Consider the following 15,564-nt stretch of genomic DNA (forward strand, 5'->3'; position numbering starts at 1 on the left):
GGAAGAAAATTGGCACAACCATATATAATAAAGGGATACAATCAAAAAAAGTGAACACATATAAAATAGACAAATCAGATTTTAGAACAGAAGGGGAATGGGGGAGGAGGTTAATGTCTATGAGCTAATGATATTAGAGGTGATAATTGGGGAAGCTGTCTTTGTAATGGGTAAGATAATTAGCATCTTTATTAAGGCCCATTCGTAAAGTGTCAAATTTAATCATGAATGACAGATCAGAGGCTTCTCTTTTATACAATTCAGTTTTCACGAAAACATTTGAAAGGTTTTATTTTCATTCCAATGTGGAACAAGAGCAAATTTCAAAATCTTGAAAGTTGATCTTCTTTTGCTTTCATTGTTAAGGTACCTGAACTTACGACATAGGTGACAGGTCATTTTTAAAAGTTGGGACCTCCAGCTTTATTTTGTTCCATTCTTGGAATTTTCCTAGTACTATGAAAATTCTGGGAGTATCAGGGATGTTAAGGCTAACCAGCTAAGCGTTTAACCAATAAGTGATGGTTTATCAGTTAACGGTGCTGGTTAACCACAGCAACCCCTTTCAGACTGGCTCAGTCCCAGCTTGCAGGTCTGAGTTTTAAATGAAAAGCATGCAGGAGAGCCACCTGCTACCCTGCGCTGCTGCCTCTGATATAGAGGCAGCAGCATGGAGCGCTGGTCCTGATGGTGGGAGCTGGTCTGAATGGGGAGCCGGTCCATGGGATGCTGGAGCAACCTCTGTCCATGGAGAGCTAGGGCCCCCCTGTGGACAGGGGCTGCTGCTGCCCTGTGCTGCTGCCTCTGTATCAGAGGCAACAACAGGGGGCAGCAGGTAGGAGTTGGTTTGCATGGCGAGCCAATTTTTAAAGTGGCTCCCTTCGCGGAGCCACCCTGCACTGCTGCCTCTGTTATTCCCCATGGGAGAGAGACCAGGGATTTACTGGCTGCCATCTCCACCCCCAAGAGCACTGAATAACTGTGTAGCCACTAAGAATTGTGGTTACACAATTACTAAAATAAACTATTTCTTAGGGTACGTCCAGACTACATGCCTCCGTCGACGGAGGCATGTAGATTAGCCAGATAGGCAGAGGGAAATGAAGCCGCGATTAAAATAATCGCGGCTTCATTTAAATTTAAATGGCTGCCCCGCTCTGCCGATCAGCTGTTTGTCGGCAGATCGGGGCAGTCTGGACGTTCCCCTGTCGCCAGAAAACCCTTTTGTCGACCGCCCCGTTATGCCTCATCCCACGAGGCATAACGGGGCGGTCGACAAAAGGGTTTTCTGGCGACAGGGGAACGTCCAGACTGCCCCGATCTGCCGACAAACAGCTGATCGGCAGAGCGGGGCAGCCATTTAAATTTAAATGAAGCCGCGATTATTTTAATCGCGGCTTCATTTCCCTCTGCCTATCTGGCTAATCTACATGCCTCCGTCGACGGAGGCATGTAGTCTGGACGTACCCTTAGATTCCTACTGAATATATTTTCTTGAATTATGATTGAGTAATCATAATTTTTGACTTGTTTCAGAATGGCAAGAGTACTTACAGCTGGAAGAACAGTGGATTTATTAATCCTGAAAACACATTTATTTTATTTTATTATATTTATCCAGTCCTAATTTTCTCCTCCTACCTCTGTTAGTGAGTTGGACTAGTCAATAATACAGTACAGAGTGAAAATGGTTACAACTGTGGGTCTTGTATTCAGTTGAAAAACATACTGTTGTACCATTCATGCATTGCCACACATGATATTAATAGTAAAAAGGATTGGTTTTCAACTGCGTACAAAAGGCAAAGTGACAACCATTTTGCCTATATTATGAATCATCCATATCCATGTGGATGATTTGTGAAGGAAAAAATGTCCTCTTTTTTGGTTGGCATTTATAATTCTGTAATGCTTCCACCTGTGTTGAAGATCTACATAATTCCCTAGTCTGTGAAATTATTGTACTCAACTTTTCAGAGTTATTATATTTTCAAAATATATGGCAGTTGTCTTGCATCATCTTCCAAATGGAGTTTTCCATTCACTGTTGTGTAAGTCTTTTGTCACAGTTGCAATAGTGATCTGTTGTGCAATTCATTTTGAGCTTTTATGGGAACCTCTTTTCATCTAAATTTGCTTCTTTGGATTCTCCTTTAATATTTTCCCAGGATAGATGTTGCTACTGTCTTATATGTTATGCTGACATATTAGAGTAATTATTTAGCAAAGTCAGGCTCTGAAGGTAGACATTTTCAGAAGTGATTGTCTTCCACAATTCTGTCCCTTTCTCTTTCTTCTAGGTGTGTTCTGCACATACAATGTTTTTCTACTCTATGAACATCTGTTCTGCAGTTTTCTGAAATTTCACCTGGTTCTTGAAAGCACTTATTAAATTTTGCGCTCATAAAACATATTGGCTGTGTCTACATTGGCCCCTATTCCATAATAGGGATGCTAATGTAGCACTTGGGAATAGGCAAATCCGCGGGGGATTTAAATATCCCCCGCGGGATTTGCATTTTCATGGCTGCCGCTTTTTTCCGGCTTGTAGATAAGCCGGAGAAAAGCGCCAGTCTGGACGCGATCCTCAGGAAAATAAGCTCTTTTCCGGAGGATCTCTTATTCCTACTTGAAAAGAGCTTATTTTCTGGAGGATTGCGTCCAGACTGGCGCTTTTCTCCGGCTTATCTACAAGCCAGAAAAAAGCGGCAGCCATGAAAATGCAAATCCCGCGGGGGATATTTAAATCCCCCGCGGATTTGCCTATTCCCAAGTGCTACATTAGCATTCCTATTACGGAATAGGGGCCAATGTAGACGTAGCCAGTATGTTTCCCAACAAATATACCTCAAACCTTTTTTCCCCTTATTAATCCATATTCCTTTTTCTGACCAGGGAAAAGGGAAATGACTATGAGGGATTTTAGCTTGTTAATAAGCACTGATATCAAAGATAAAGCCCAGGCTGAAGGGGAGGTAAACCAGAGTTAAAAAAAACAACCCTGTCAACTCAGCAGATTTTCTTCAGACTAGGGGTTCAGATGGTCTGCAGGGAAAATCCCAGTCTACGGATCAGTCACATCAGATTGGATGCTCTTGCCCAATTCCTGGGCCCCTGGAGAAGTATAGTCACATGCTGAGGGACAGCTTGGTTCTCAAGCACGTGGACTCAGGCCCATTGATGCAGGGCTAGGAGACAATTGTCCAGGAGCCCCAGTCGCTACCAGGGTAGCTCCGCAGAAAAGTATCTCTGATTCAAAAGCACTTCTGATATGCTCCATGCATGCTTGTTGTCGTTTGCGAATAATGTCAGCCTGTGCATTGTTGCGGAAGCTTTGTATATAGAAATCCAGATTGTAATTCTGACCATCAGGGGGAGTCCATATAGAATTATTTTTCCTTTGGTGTTGATAGGGGGGATCTGGTAGGTCAGATTGATGTTCATTGGTGGTTTGGAAATATTCTCGGAGGCGGAGGCAGAGGCGGCAAAAAAAAGTTCAAGGTCACCACAAAATTGTACAAACTGGTTTTACACCATCCTTGCCAAACTGGACAGTCCCTACGTAAAAGAATCAATGGACACAAATCTGATATTAGGAATGGCAACATACCTGTAGGGGAACACTTCAATCTTCCTGGACACACAATTGCAGATCTAAAGGTAGCCATCCTGCAGCAAAAAAACTTCAGGACTTGACTTCAAAGAGAAACTGCTGAGCTACAGTTCATCTTCAAGTTTGACACAATCAACTCTGGATTAAACAAAGACTGTGAATGGCTAGCTAACTACAAAAGCAGCTTCTGCTCTCTTGGAATTCACACCTCCAGATCAGCTACTAGAAGTGGGACTCATCCTCCCTGATTGGATACACCTCCTCATCTCTAGCCTGATTCTGGCCTGCATATTTTTACCTGCCTCTGGAAATTTCCACTACATGCATCTGACAAAGTGGGTCTTTGCCCACGAAAGCTTATGCTCCTACACTGCCGTTAGTCTATAAGGTGCCACAGGACTCCTCTCCGCTTTTGCAGATTCAGACTAAGACGGCTACCCCTCTGATACTTGACACCATGGATGTAGAAGCTCTATACACCAACATCCCCCTTCTCTTCTGAAATTTGATTTGTCCTTTTCATATGTGTTCATTTTTTTAATTGTATCCTTTGGTATATATGGTTCTGACAATTTTCTTCCACTATTTGATCTGAGGAAGTGGGTCTGGCCCACGAAAGCTCATCACCTAATAAACCATCTTGTTAGTCTTTAAAGTGCTACATAGTCCTGTTTTTTGTTTCAGCCTCATAATAAGACTGAGATGCCTAAAGAGGCATTTAGGCACCTAAGTATCTTTGTGAATCTAGCCTATTGTGATTCCTTTAGCACTCAATCTATATTCCACTTAGATTTTCTTACTTTCAATGATGTCTTCCTGTCTGGCTGACAGTTTTTAACCCTCTTTGAAGTCTTTTACTTCACTTCTTTTATATCTGGCTCATAATATCCACCCCTTTTATTACCAGCAATTGCTCGAACCTCCAGCTGCTCTCTTAAATCGTACTTCGCCTTTAAAATGAAGCTTTTAAAGGTGACCTACAAAGCTTTATGAATGCTTTTAAGTACTCCATTTAGCATATATCTGAAGTGCTGTGTGTGTATGTACACCCCTACACAAGAACAAAACTATGTGTCTTTTATTCCTCCTTAAAATTTGCATTTTTCATACCCTCATTAGCATCAGTATCTCAAGGAACTTTGATTTTTGTGAAATAGCGGCATCGTAAACTCCATAGACATATTTATCACTGTGTTAAATCTGAACTGCTTCTTGTTCTTCCCCTGCTCATTTTGAACGGAGGGCAGGGGATATTTAGCCAAACAATGTAGCAATGTATAAATATGTATGGGAAAGATAATATGATAAATTCTATCTGCTTGGTTTGCAAATATTAGTAAGGGCAGAAGGAGGAAAAGTTTATATCCTCCTCACTCATGTTTCTCCCCTCCCCACGCCGCATGAGATGGGCAGGTTGTGGGAGAGAGGAAAAATAGCCACTGTTTAAAAAATCATGGAAGAAGGAAGTTTAATAAAACTAAATAAAGCAGAAGTGGATATTTATACTAAAAGTCATGAAATGAAAAAGTAAATAATCTTGGCCAGTCATCTTTAAATATAGACCTCCAACTGTAAACATTCATGAATAACTAGTGTCAGACACTGGATAGTCAATTCAGCAGGAATATGCAGTTATATATATGTTCAAACTTTATTCATTAACAGTGTCATTAATAATGATTAATAGATAGTGCACCTCTTCTGTGGGGGTTCTAATTAAAGTCTTAAATTGTAATGTTGTGTAAAAGCATGATCACTCTCTTTGTTCTATTGTTATACAAAAGAAAGATGTTCATTCCACCCAATTTTCTGATTTGGAATTGATTTGCTCATTTTCTCTCTGAGATGTTTTCTTACAGTAGAGTTATAATTCCCTTTCAATTGTTAGCAAATATCTTAATATTTTTATTATAAGTATCCATTTTGACACAACTATTAAATAGCACACATAACTTGTTCAATAGCAAAATTCTACAATATACTACTCCATTCATTAACACTATTGCTGTCTTTATTAACCTTTGCAAGTAATAAGTTTTTCCTGTGAGAGATTATTCAATAACGGTTATATGCCATTTTTGAACTAAATATTTGGACTATGATTTTAGTACACCAGTTGTTCCTTCAAACATCTCACCGTGTCTTATTTAAATGGCATAATGACATAGATTGACAAAACTATGGATCACATGAAGGCCTGGAAGAAAGGTCCCTAAAATCATTGTTATGCTTCAAAACTCAGCTGAGCTAGAGGTTGTCTCAATTTGTCATTATATCACTTAAATAATATTATGTTAGTCCTATGAAGAGGAGGGCAAAGAAAAATGCCTAATTGAAGTACCTTAATGATATTTTATTTATACACTACACATACTGTGTGCTTCTGTGGTTGGATGGAGTAGTATATTCTCCCCAATGACTACTTTCATCTGAAGTAGTAGCTGCCCATATCTAGTTGTTGTTTTTTTTCTTATTCACACTATATCTGCTTTTAAAGGAAACATGGTAAGTCCAAGCCTCATGACACCTGCCTCAGCTCCGCCCCACAATTGTGTTGCTGTATAATACTAGGACTGGAAGGGACCTTGAGAGGTCATCAGCCCTCATAGCAGGACCAAACATGGTCTGTGTCATCCCTGATAGATGCCGGTCAAACCTCTCTTAAATATCTCCAGTGATGGATATTCCACAACCCCTCCGGCAATTTATTTCAGTGTTTACCACCATGACACTTTGGAATTTTTTCCTAATGTCCAACCTAAACATCCCTATCTTCAGAGGCCAAGGAAAACAATTTCCCCCCTTCGCCCCTGTGATACCCTTTTAGATACCTGAAAACAGCTATCATGTCACTTCTCAGTCTTCTCTTTACTAAACAAGCCCAATTCCTTCAGCCTTGCCCCATAGCTCATGTTTTTTAGACCTTTAATCATTGTTGGTGCTCTTCTCTGCACCTTCTACAATTTCTCCACATCTTTCTTGAAATGTGGTGCCCGGAACTGGGCACAATAACCAGTTGAAGCCTAATCAGCATAGATTAGAGCAGAATTACTTCTTGTGTCTTCCTTACAACACTAATGAATCCCAGAATAATGTTTGAAAATATAGGTACTGGGCAGGGTACTTATAATTTTTTTTAAAGGGGGTACTTTATAAAAAAAGATCAAGAAACCCTGATCTAAATCATCGATGAAGGTATTGAACAGAACTGGTCCCAAAACAGACCCCTGCGGAACCTCACTTGTTATCTTTCGAGCATGACTGTGAACCGTTAATAACTACTCTCTCAGAATGGTTGTCCAGCCCGTTATACACTCACCTTATAGTAGCCCCATCTAAGTTGTATTTTCTTAGTTTATTGATAAGAAGGTCATGCGAGACTCTATCAAATGCCTTACTAAGACTAACATGGTTACCTCTCTGTTACTAAGGTCTAGATATACCACGTCCACCGTTTCTCCCTTATCCACAAGACTTGTTATCCTATCAAAGAAAACTATCAGTTTGGTTTTACAAGATTTTTTCTTTACAAATCCATGCTGTCTGTTACCTATCACCTTATTTTTTCCAGATGTTTGCAGATGAACATATTATATTCTTTTATCCAAATTTAGTTGTTTTTATTTTGCATTAATTCTCATATGAAGTATTTTCCAGTCACCAGGCTCTGTACAAGGTAGCAGTCAGCTGCCAAAACCCCCTTCCTTTCCAAGCTGGATTGCTTACTTGAATAGGTTTTCTCTCTCAACTTGATGTGGAGGTCTTCATTACAGCTAGAGCACTCTTTTGTACAGTACCTTAAAGAGAATTCAACTGTCTTGGGCAAGCCAGAGAAAGCTGGGCAGCCCTTTTTGCAGGCTTTAATTCCTTTCCTCTCTGAATTAATTACTTGCAGACACATGGCAGAATACTGAATTTTGTGAAGTAATAAGTATGCCAATAAATGCCATGAAAGACAATCAAGGCTACATGATCATAAACTATTCTTTGCTAATAAATTCTGATAAGTGAAGCTTTGCTTTAATTGTTTAGAATATTTCACAGTGCAGTATTAAATGGACAGTAGAATAGTGCTTGAAAAATCCAGTCAACTGCTTGCCACTGAGCAACAGGAGACTTTCCTTGGCGAGCTATGGAGAGCAAACCATCCATTTCTGCAAACATTAACCTTGTTGTTGTTGTTTTAATTTTGTATTCCTTCTGTTTGGCAAAATAATCTCCCAGATATGCAACAAATTCAAACTAATGCAGCATTATTTTCTCAAGTCTAAGTTCAGGCTCCCATCTCTCTCAAGCGACATCAACCTTTGTGAACGTGCAAGAGTATTTAGATCTGATATTTTGGTTTAGATCCATCTCTGTTTTGAATATCAGTACAGTGTTTCCTGAACCAATTTAAGGGATCCATGGTCAAAAAATGCAAATATACTTAATAGTGTGCTTGGATACATTTACATACTGCACCTGTGCTCTGTTGCTCTTCTGCTGAGCCTGATAGATCATTAGACAACGTCTGTTGCTTTTTTTTCAGCATCAACGAAAAATCTTTCTGGCACAAGAACAGAGGATTTTGTATGGATTCTTCTACAAATAAATCACTGTGAGCCATATGTTCCCTTCTGTTATAGAATATGGAGAGTACCATTTTTAAATCAAATTGTTACAATAAAGAGACTCAAAAGCCATGCATGGTTGACTGCAGCTTGCGAGGCATGTTCTTGGCAGAAGATATGGAGTGTTGAACTTGCTGTGGAAAATAACCACTAGTATCCCATGGATGTCAGAAATGGGGGATTTTCAGGAAGTAGGTGGGAAGGCCTGGGGCAAACACAGGTATCACATATGCTACCCCCTGAGTAGCTGCAAATGGTTTGTCTGAAAGTCATTCACAAAATAGTGTTGCCTTTCAGCAGCAGTAATATTGCACATCAGACAATTTAGCAGTCCTACTGTTTGCCTGTTTCCAAAAGTATAGATATAGACTATGCCACCGTTAAATGCATACCCAAGGGCACTGTCCCTACAACACTGCAAATGTGCAATAAAAAATAGCTTAGGATTGTTCGGGGGTGGATAAAGACATTGAGGGGAAGGAGGAAAAAGCCCTTACGTGAAGGAGGAAAATTAAATAGAGGAAGTTGGGATATTAGGTTGAAAGTTGAGTAGTAGGAAAGCAGACAGAAGGCAACTTGTGGGAGAAACAAAAAGGAAGTTAGGGGCACTAAAGAGACACGGGGAAGGAAGAGAGTAATTAGAATCCAGGGAAACAGAAATGCAGGAGGAGGACTGGGGAGATACAAGGAAGAAAAGATGAGGTCAGAGAAAAAGAAGGTTATTGATTCATAATGCACCCAATTGTTACCCCAGAATATGGACCTCAGGCATGCCAATAATGTTTTGCCCACAGTTATGCAATTTATTCTGTTCAAATGGGTAATAAGGTAGAGGCTTACCTAAAGGAATTCCAAGGGCATTACCAGAGGTCTTGTGTCTGACCTGCTCGGGACTCCCCAGAACAGGCTAATCCTACTAACCCTTGAAAGGTCACGAATGCAGTCATAGAATCATAGAACCATAGAGCTGGAAGAGACCTCAGAAGGTCATCAAGTCCAGCCCTCTGCTGTAGGCAGGACCACTCCCAACTAAATCAACCCGGCCAGGGCTTTGTCAAGCCGAGACTTAAACACCTCTAGGGATGGAGACTCCACTACTTCCCTAGGTAACCCATTCCAGTGCTTCACCACCCTCCTAGTGAAATAGTTTTTCCTAATATCCAACCTGGACCTCTCCCACCACAACTTGAGACCATTGCTCCTTGTTCTGCCATCTGTCACTACTGAGAACAGCCTTTCTCCATCCTCTTGGAACCTCCCTTCAGGAAGTTGAAGGCTGCTATCAAATCCTTCCTCACTCTTCGCTTCTGCAAACTATACAGACCCAACTCCCTCAGCCTCTCTTCATAAGTCATATGCTCCAGCCCCCTAATCATTTTGGTTGCCCTCCGCTGGACCCTCTCCAATGCGTCCACATCCTTTTTGTAGTGGGGGGCCCAGAACTGGACACAATACTCCAAATGTGGCCTCACCAAAGCCGAATAAAGGGAATAATGACATTTCTGGATCTGCTGGCAATGCTCCTCTTAATGCAACCTAATATGCCATTAGCCTTCTAGGCTACAAGGGCACACTGTTGACTCATATCCAGCTTCTTATCCACTGTAACCCCCAGGTCCTTTTCTGCAGAACTACTACTTAACTGGTTGGTCCCCAGCTTGTCACTATGTTTGGGATTCTTCCGTCCCAAGTGCAGGACTCTGCACTTGTCCTTGTTGAACCTCATCAGATTTCTTGTGTCCCAATTCTCCAATTTGTCTAAGTCACTCTGGACCCTATCTCTGCCCTCAAGCGTATCTACCTCTCCCCCTAGCTTAGTGTCATCGTCTTTTGTTCAAGGATGGACTTACAATCAGCAATTATTCAAAAACAAAATGTTTATTTAAAAGAAATAAGTACAGGTTGACCCTCTCTTGTCTGGCACCCTCAGGACTTAACCAGTGCCTTGGAGGATAGGATTAAAATTCAAAATGATCTGGACAAACTGGAGAAATGGCTGAGGTATAAATAGGATGGAGTTTAATAAGGACAAATGCAAAGTACTCCACTTAGAAGGAACAATCAAATGCACACATACAAAATGTGGTGAGGAGTCCTGTGGTACTTTATAGACTAACCAAAGTGTTGGAGCATAAGCTTTCGTGGGCAAAGACCCACTTCGTCAGATGCATGTAGTGGAAATTTCCAGAGGCGGGTAAAAATATGCAGGCCAGAATCAGGCTGGAGATGACGAGGTGAATCCAATCAGGGAGGATGAGTCCCACTTCTAGTAGCTGATCTGGAGGTGTGAATACCAAGAGAGGAGAAGCTGCTCTTTGTAGTTAGCAAGCCATTCCATGTCTTTGTTTAATCCTGAGTTGATTGTGTCAAACTTGAAGATGAACTGTAGCTCAGCAGTTTCTCTTTGAAGTCAGGTCCTGAAGTTTTTTTGCTGCAGGATGGCTACCTTTAGATCTGCCATTGTGTGTCCAGGGAGATTGAAGTGTTCTCCTACAGGTTTTTGTATGTTGCCATTCCTAATATCTGATTTGTGTCCATTTATTCTTTTACGTAGGGACTGTCCAGTTTGGCTGATGTATATAGCAGAGGGGCATTGTTGGCACATGATGGCATATATTACGTTAGCAGATGTGCAGGAGAATGAACCAGTGATGGTATGGCTGATCTGGTTAGGGCCTGTGATGGTGTTGCTGGTATATATATGTGGGCAGAGTTGGCACCGAGGTTTGTTGCATGGATTGGTTCCTGAGTTAGAATTATTATGGTGCGGTGTATAGTTGCTGGTGAGAATATGCTTCAGGTTGGCGGGTTGGCTGTGGGCGAGGACTGACCTGCCTCCCAAGGCCTGTTAAAGTGAGGGATCATTGTCCAGGATGGGTTGTAGATAACTAATGATGCGTTGGAGAGGTTTTAGCTGAGGACTGTAGGTGATGGCCAGTGGTATTCTGTTGGTTTCTTTCTTGGGCTTGTCCTATAGCAGGAGGCTTCTGGCTCTGTTAATCTGTTTCCTCACTTCCTCGTGTGGGTATCGTAGTTTACAGAATGCTTGTTGAACATCTTGTAAGTTAGGTCTCTGTCTGAGGGGTTGGAGCATATGAGGTTGAACCTCACTGCTTGGCTGTAAACAATGGATCATGTGGTGTGTCCGGGATGGAAGCTGAAGGCATGCAGGTAAGCATAGCGGTCGGTAGGCTTTGCCCACCACAGCTTATGCTCCAACACTTCAGTTAGTCTATAAGGTGCCGCAGAACTCCTCGCTGCTTTTGCAGATTCAGACTGACACGGCTACCCCTCTGATACTTGACATACAAAACGGTAAGTGACTGCTTAGGAAGGAGTATCGCAGAAAGGGATCTGGGGGTCATAATGGATCACTGGCTAAATATGAGTAAACGCTAAATATTTGTAATGCCATTGCAAAAAAAGCAAACATTATTCTGGGATACATTAGCAGAAGTGTTGTAAGGAAGACACAAGAAGTAATTCTCCTCTAATCTATGCTGCTGAAATTCTGTATTGTATCCAGTTCTGGTAGCCATAAGTTCAGGTAAGATGTAGACAAATGGGAGAAAGTTCAGAGAATAGCAACCAACATGATTACAGGTCTACAAATATGATCTATGAGGGAAGTGTGACAGATTTCCCCCCCCCCCCCCCATGGACATGAATAGACTTAACTCAAAGAGGCTTTGAGCAAATTATTTTATGTAACCTATCAATATTCATGTCATGATCCCCTGATTCTGTTTATCTTATTTTGATGTGTGTATCATTCTTGTGTGTAAAATTAGACATCTGGAGTAGGGAATATTTTATGATTTTTAAATGTGTGAATGAGAGTCATCAAGGGAGGTCTCAGTGTCTGGGCAGTCATATGCAAATAGCCTTTTATCCTTAAGACAGCAGTGGCTGGTAGGGAGTGGCCAGGTGACTTCCCCATGTACAGTAATAAGGGTTTTCTTTAAAAAGAATAGAAAAGTAGGAGGTTTTTGGTCTTTTGGCTGGGCTGCATTTGAAGGAAGGGGACGAAGACCCAAGGTGGGGAAACAGCCCTGGTTTGGAGGCGCAGCTGGAAAAGAGGTTTTAGGGTGAGTTTGGAAAGTTTGTACTGAAGTTTCAGTGTAAAATTAGCCAAATGTTTTTGTTTCTTTTGATTTGTAACCTGCTTTGCTCTGCCTGTTCTCACTTTTTACCACTTAAATCCTACTGTTGTACTTAATAAAAATCACTTTTATTTTCTATTAAACCCAATGTAAACAATTATTACCTGGGGAAACAATCAGTGTGACATTCCCCCTTTCATTGATAAAGGTAGCTTACCTGATCCTTTGGGGTTTTGATACCATTTGGGGAGGAGTATCACAGGAGGCTGGGCCCAAAATTGTACTTTCCTTGGACCTGAAGAGATTCAGTGTTTGTACTGCTTCTCGGTCGGGGCAGGGACCTCGGCTCATAGCCTTGTCTGGAGGAGACCAGCAGCGCTGGCCCAGCAGAACTAGGTGGTGAGGTGACCCAGAGAACAGGAAGGCAAGTGGCAGTGGCCGTGCCAGCACCCTGGGCTGGGAGGCACCCCAGGGGGTCTTCTGTGACCTCACCCTGTTACAGGAAGATTGAAAAATGTGGGTTTGTTTAGCCTGGAGAAGAGAATAGGGGACATGATATCATTTTTCAAGAACATAAAAGGTTTAAAAGATTGTGACAAAGAGGAGTGAAAAAATGATATTTGCTTTAACTTCTGAAAACAAGAATCAATGGTCTTAAATTACAGCAAGGGTGGTTCAGATTGGATATTAGCAAAAAACTTCTGTCATGGTAGTTAAGCACTAGAATAAATTGTCTAGAAAGGTTGTGGAGTCTCCATTATTAGAGATTTTTAAGAGCAGATTAGCCAAACACTTGTCAGAGATGGTCTATATTGGGGTGGCCAACTCGCAGCTTGCGAGCCTCATGCGGCTCCTGCGCCACATGCGGCTCCCGCACCCACAGCTTTCAGCTCTTAAAGGGGCAGTGTGTTTCTGTCTGAAAGAGACAGAGCCAGAGTCACAGCATCCCGTGCAGACTTTAAAATGACCACCTTAAAAATGGCCACCTTAAAAGGGCAATACCTGCTCTGATTTTAAAAGGGCAAACTGTTTTTTTGGATTTTTTTTGCTCGACCAAACATTCTGGCTCTTCGCCTGTAACGGGTTGGCCACCCCTGGTCTATATAATGCTTAGTCCTGCCATGAGTGCAGAGGACTGGATTAGAAGTCTTGAGGTCCCTTCAGGCATGTCAACACGTCAGGGCTAAACTCAAAATAAGCTACTCAACTTGAGCTATGCTACTTGTGTAGCTTAAGTTGAAATAGCTTATTTCAATTTTTGGTGTTGTCTGCACAGCAGTTATTTTGAAATAGAGCACTCTTTCCCTGACTTCCCTTACTCCTCATACAATGAGGGTTACAGGAGTCAGAGTAAGAAGTCCGTTATTTTTAATTTATTTTGAAATAATGGACTTGCTGTGTAGACATGCACTACATTATTTTGGAATAACTAATGTTATTCTGAATTAACGTTGCTGTGTAGACATAGCCTTCCAGTCCTACAAGTCTATAATTGGTGTTGACAACGTTGAGAGTGTAGACTCCAAACGCCATTTTCAGCAATTATTAAGGATAGCTCTGAGCCAGTGCCTTAGTTTTCAAAGTGTTTAAAAAAAAACACATTTACTCATTATTTCTCAAAAACTCCACTGAGAGGTAAGTCTGTATCATCTCCAATTTAGAGAAGAAACTTGGTCAGAGAGGTTTATCTAATGTTTCCAGGCGGGTGTACCTAGTATTAGTCATCTAACTCCACATTTAGACACTCAATTGACCTAATTTTAAAAGTTGTGCAAGAGCCAAGGACAATCTGTCCCTGTCCTAACATAAAAGTCCAGAGAGGGGTCATTGTCTAACACAACTGGAGATTGGTAGCCAGGGACTTTTGTGTGTTTATCTTGGCTGCCTGTTGATTTCCTCCATGGCTTTAAAACCTGACTTCACATGGAGGCAGGTAAATGGCTTTATTTTTGCATGTTTTGCACACCCGCAACTTCCACTGAAGCTGGAGAGTGGTGAACAGGATTGGCCATTGGCTCAAGACCCTTTCATGTGGAGGGAAGTTGAAGGGGACTCTTTGGATAGCTTCTCCCCAAAAGCTACTTCTCCGTGGTTTTTAACATGGGTGGAGATAATCTGACACAGGGAATTTTGTAGTGCAACCTTCTCAAAACATTAATGACTCATGTAGTTACATTTGTAGCAGATGGGCTATACTGTTGTGATATCTGATAGCATATGTGGTGTTGAAAAGGTAGACAAGGTTGTAAAGGTTTATTTCTGAAAAGTAAAAGTTATTTATTCAATATAAGACAGTTAAAACATCTCCAAATGTCCATAACTCATCACCTCATGTACTTTACTTTGCATTAAGTAGGGTAAGCTTCTTATGGGGTCAGCAATTAGATTTCACTCATTGAGATTTCCGTTTCTTTGTTTTTCAGCTCTCATTTGCAGCAACAACCCCGGAGTTAGCAGATAAGAAAAAATATCCTTATTTCTTCCGGACAGTGCCATCTGATAATGCAGTGAATCCTGCAATTTTGAAGTTACTCAAATATTATCAGTGGAAGAGGGTGGGGACTCTAACTCAGGATGTACAAAGATTCTCTGAGGTAAGAGCTGCTTAACTAATGGTATAAGAAGGTGATTTCTAATGTTTAATACTCAGGAACCTACTTCCACCATTAATGGGGAAAATGCATCCATTGTTTAAATCTGATTCTTTTTTTCTTGCCAGATGGCATTTACTGTACTTAAAGCCTGTTTCTGTAAGGGATTTCAGTACTTGTATAATTATGCAGATATCATGTAGCTGTGCTGCATTGTTGCAGAGTGAGGCCCAGAATGGTTTTATTTATTAAGTTTTGCACAGGTGCAGCAGATTTCTGCTGAGAGTTTGAACTCTGTTATAACAACACTCTTGCAAAAACAAATCTTTTATGTAGATATGTCATCAACATTCTAATTACACCCGCCTCTGCATCTCTTGATTTGTAATGCATATATACTTGTAAGGGAATTTTTATCTTTGTTTGGTCATTGGTTTGGCTAGTACGTAGACCAAATGTAGTCTCAGTCTGTTCCTTCCTTTAAGCCTCTATCATCAGTTTGCACACTTACAAATCTAGTCTCCAAACCGGCTTTGGTTGAAAAGCTGCAGTCTAGATGGGGAACAAGGATGTAGAACTAGTTGCACCCTCTTATTTTCATTCCCTTCGCTACAGTTTGAGTACTCATGATCCTAGAGTGAGCT

The 15,564-nt window shown here is 41.2% G+C and overlaps 1 protein-coding gene across 1 annotated transcript in view; it reads left to right on the forward strand.

The window, feature by feature from the left end:
- Nucleotides 1-15,564, forward strand: part of GABBR2 (gamma-aminobutyric acid type B receptor subunit 2) — an 862,687-nt gene that overhangs the window by 288,624 nt on the left and 558,499 nt on the right. The window contains exon 3 of the mRNA XM_075921529.2: nt 14,753-14,923. Within this exon, the coding sequence (XP_075777644.2) occupies nt 14,753-14,923 (171 nt within the window). The remainder of the gene's footprint in view (nt 1-14,752; nt 14,924-15,564) is intronic.

Source organism: Pelodiscus sinensis, chromosome 2, assembly GCF_052426305.1.
Source record: "Pelodiscus sinensis isolate ZL-2025 chromosome 2, ASM5242630v1, whole genome shotgun sequence".
NCBI classification, from domain to species: Eukaryota; Metazoa; Chordata; order Testudines; family Trionychidae; genus Pelodiscus; species Pelodiscus sinensis.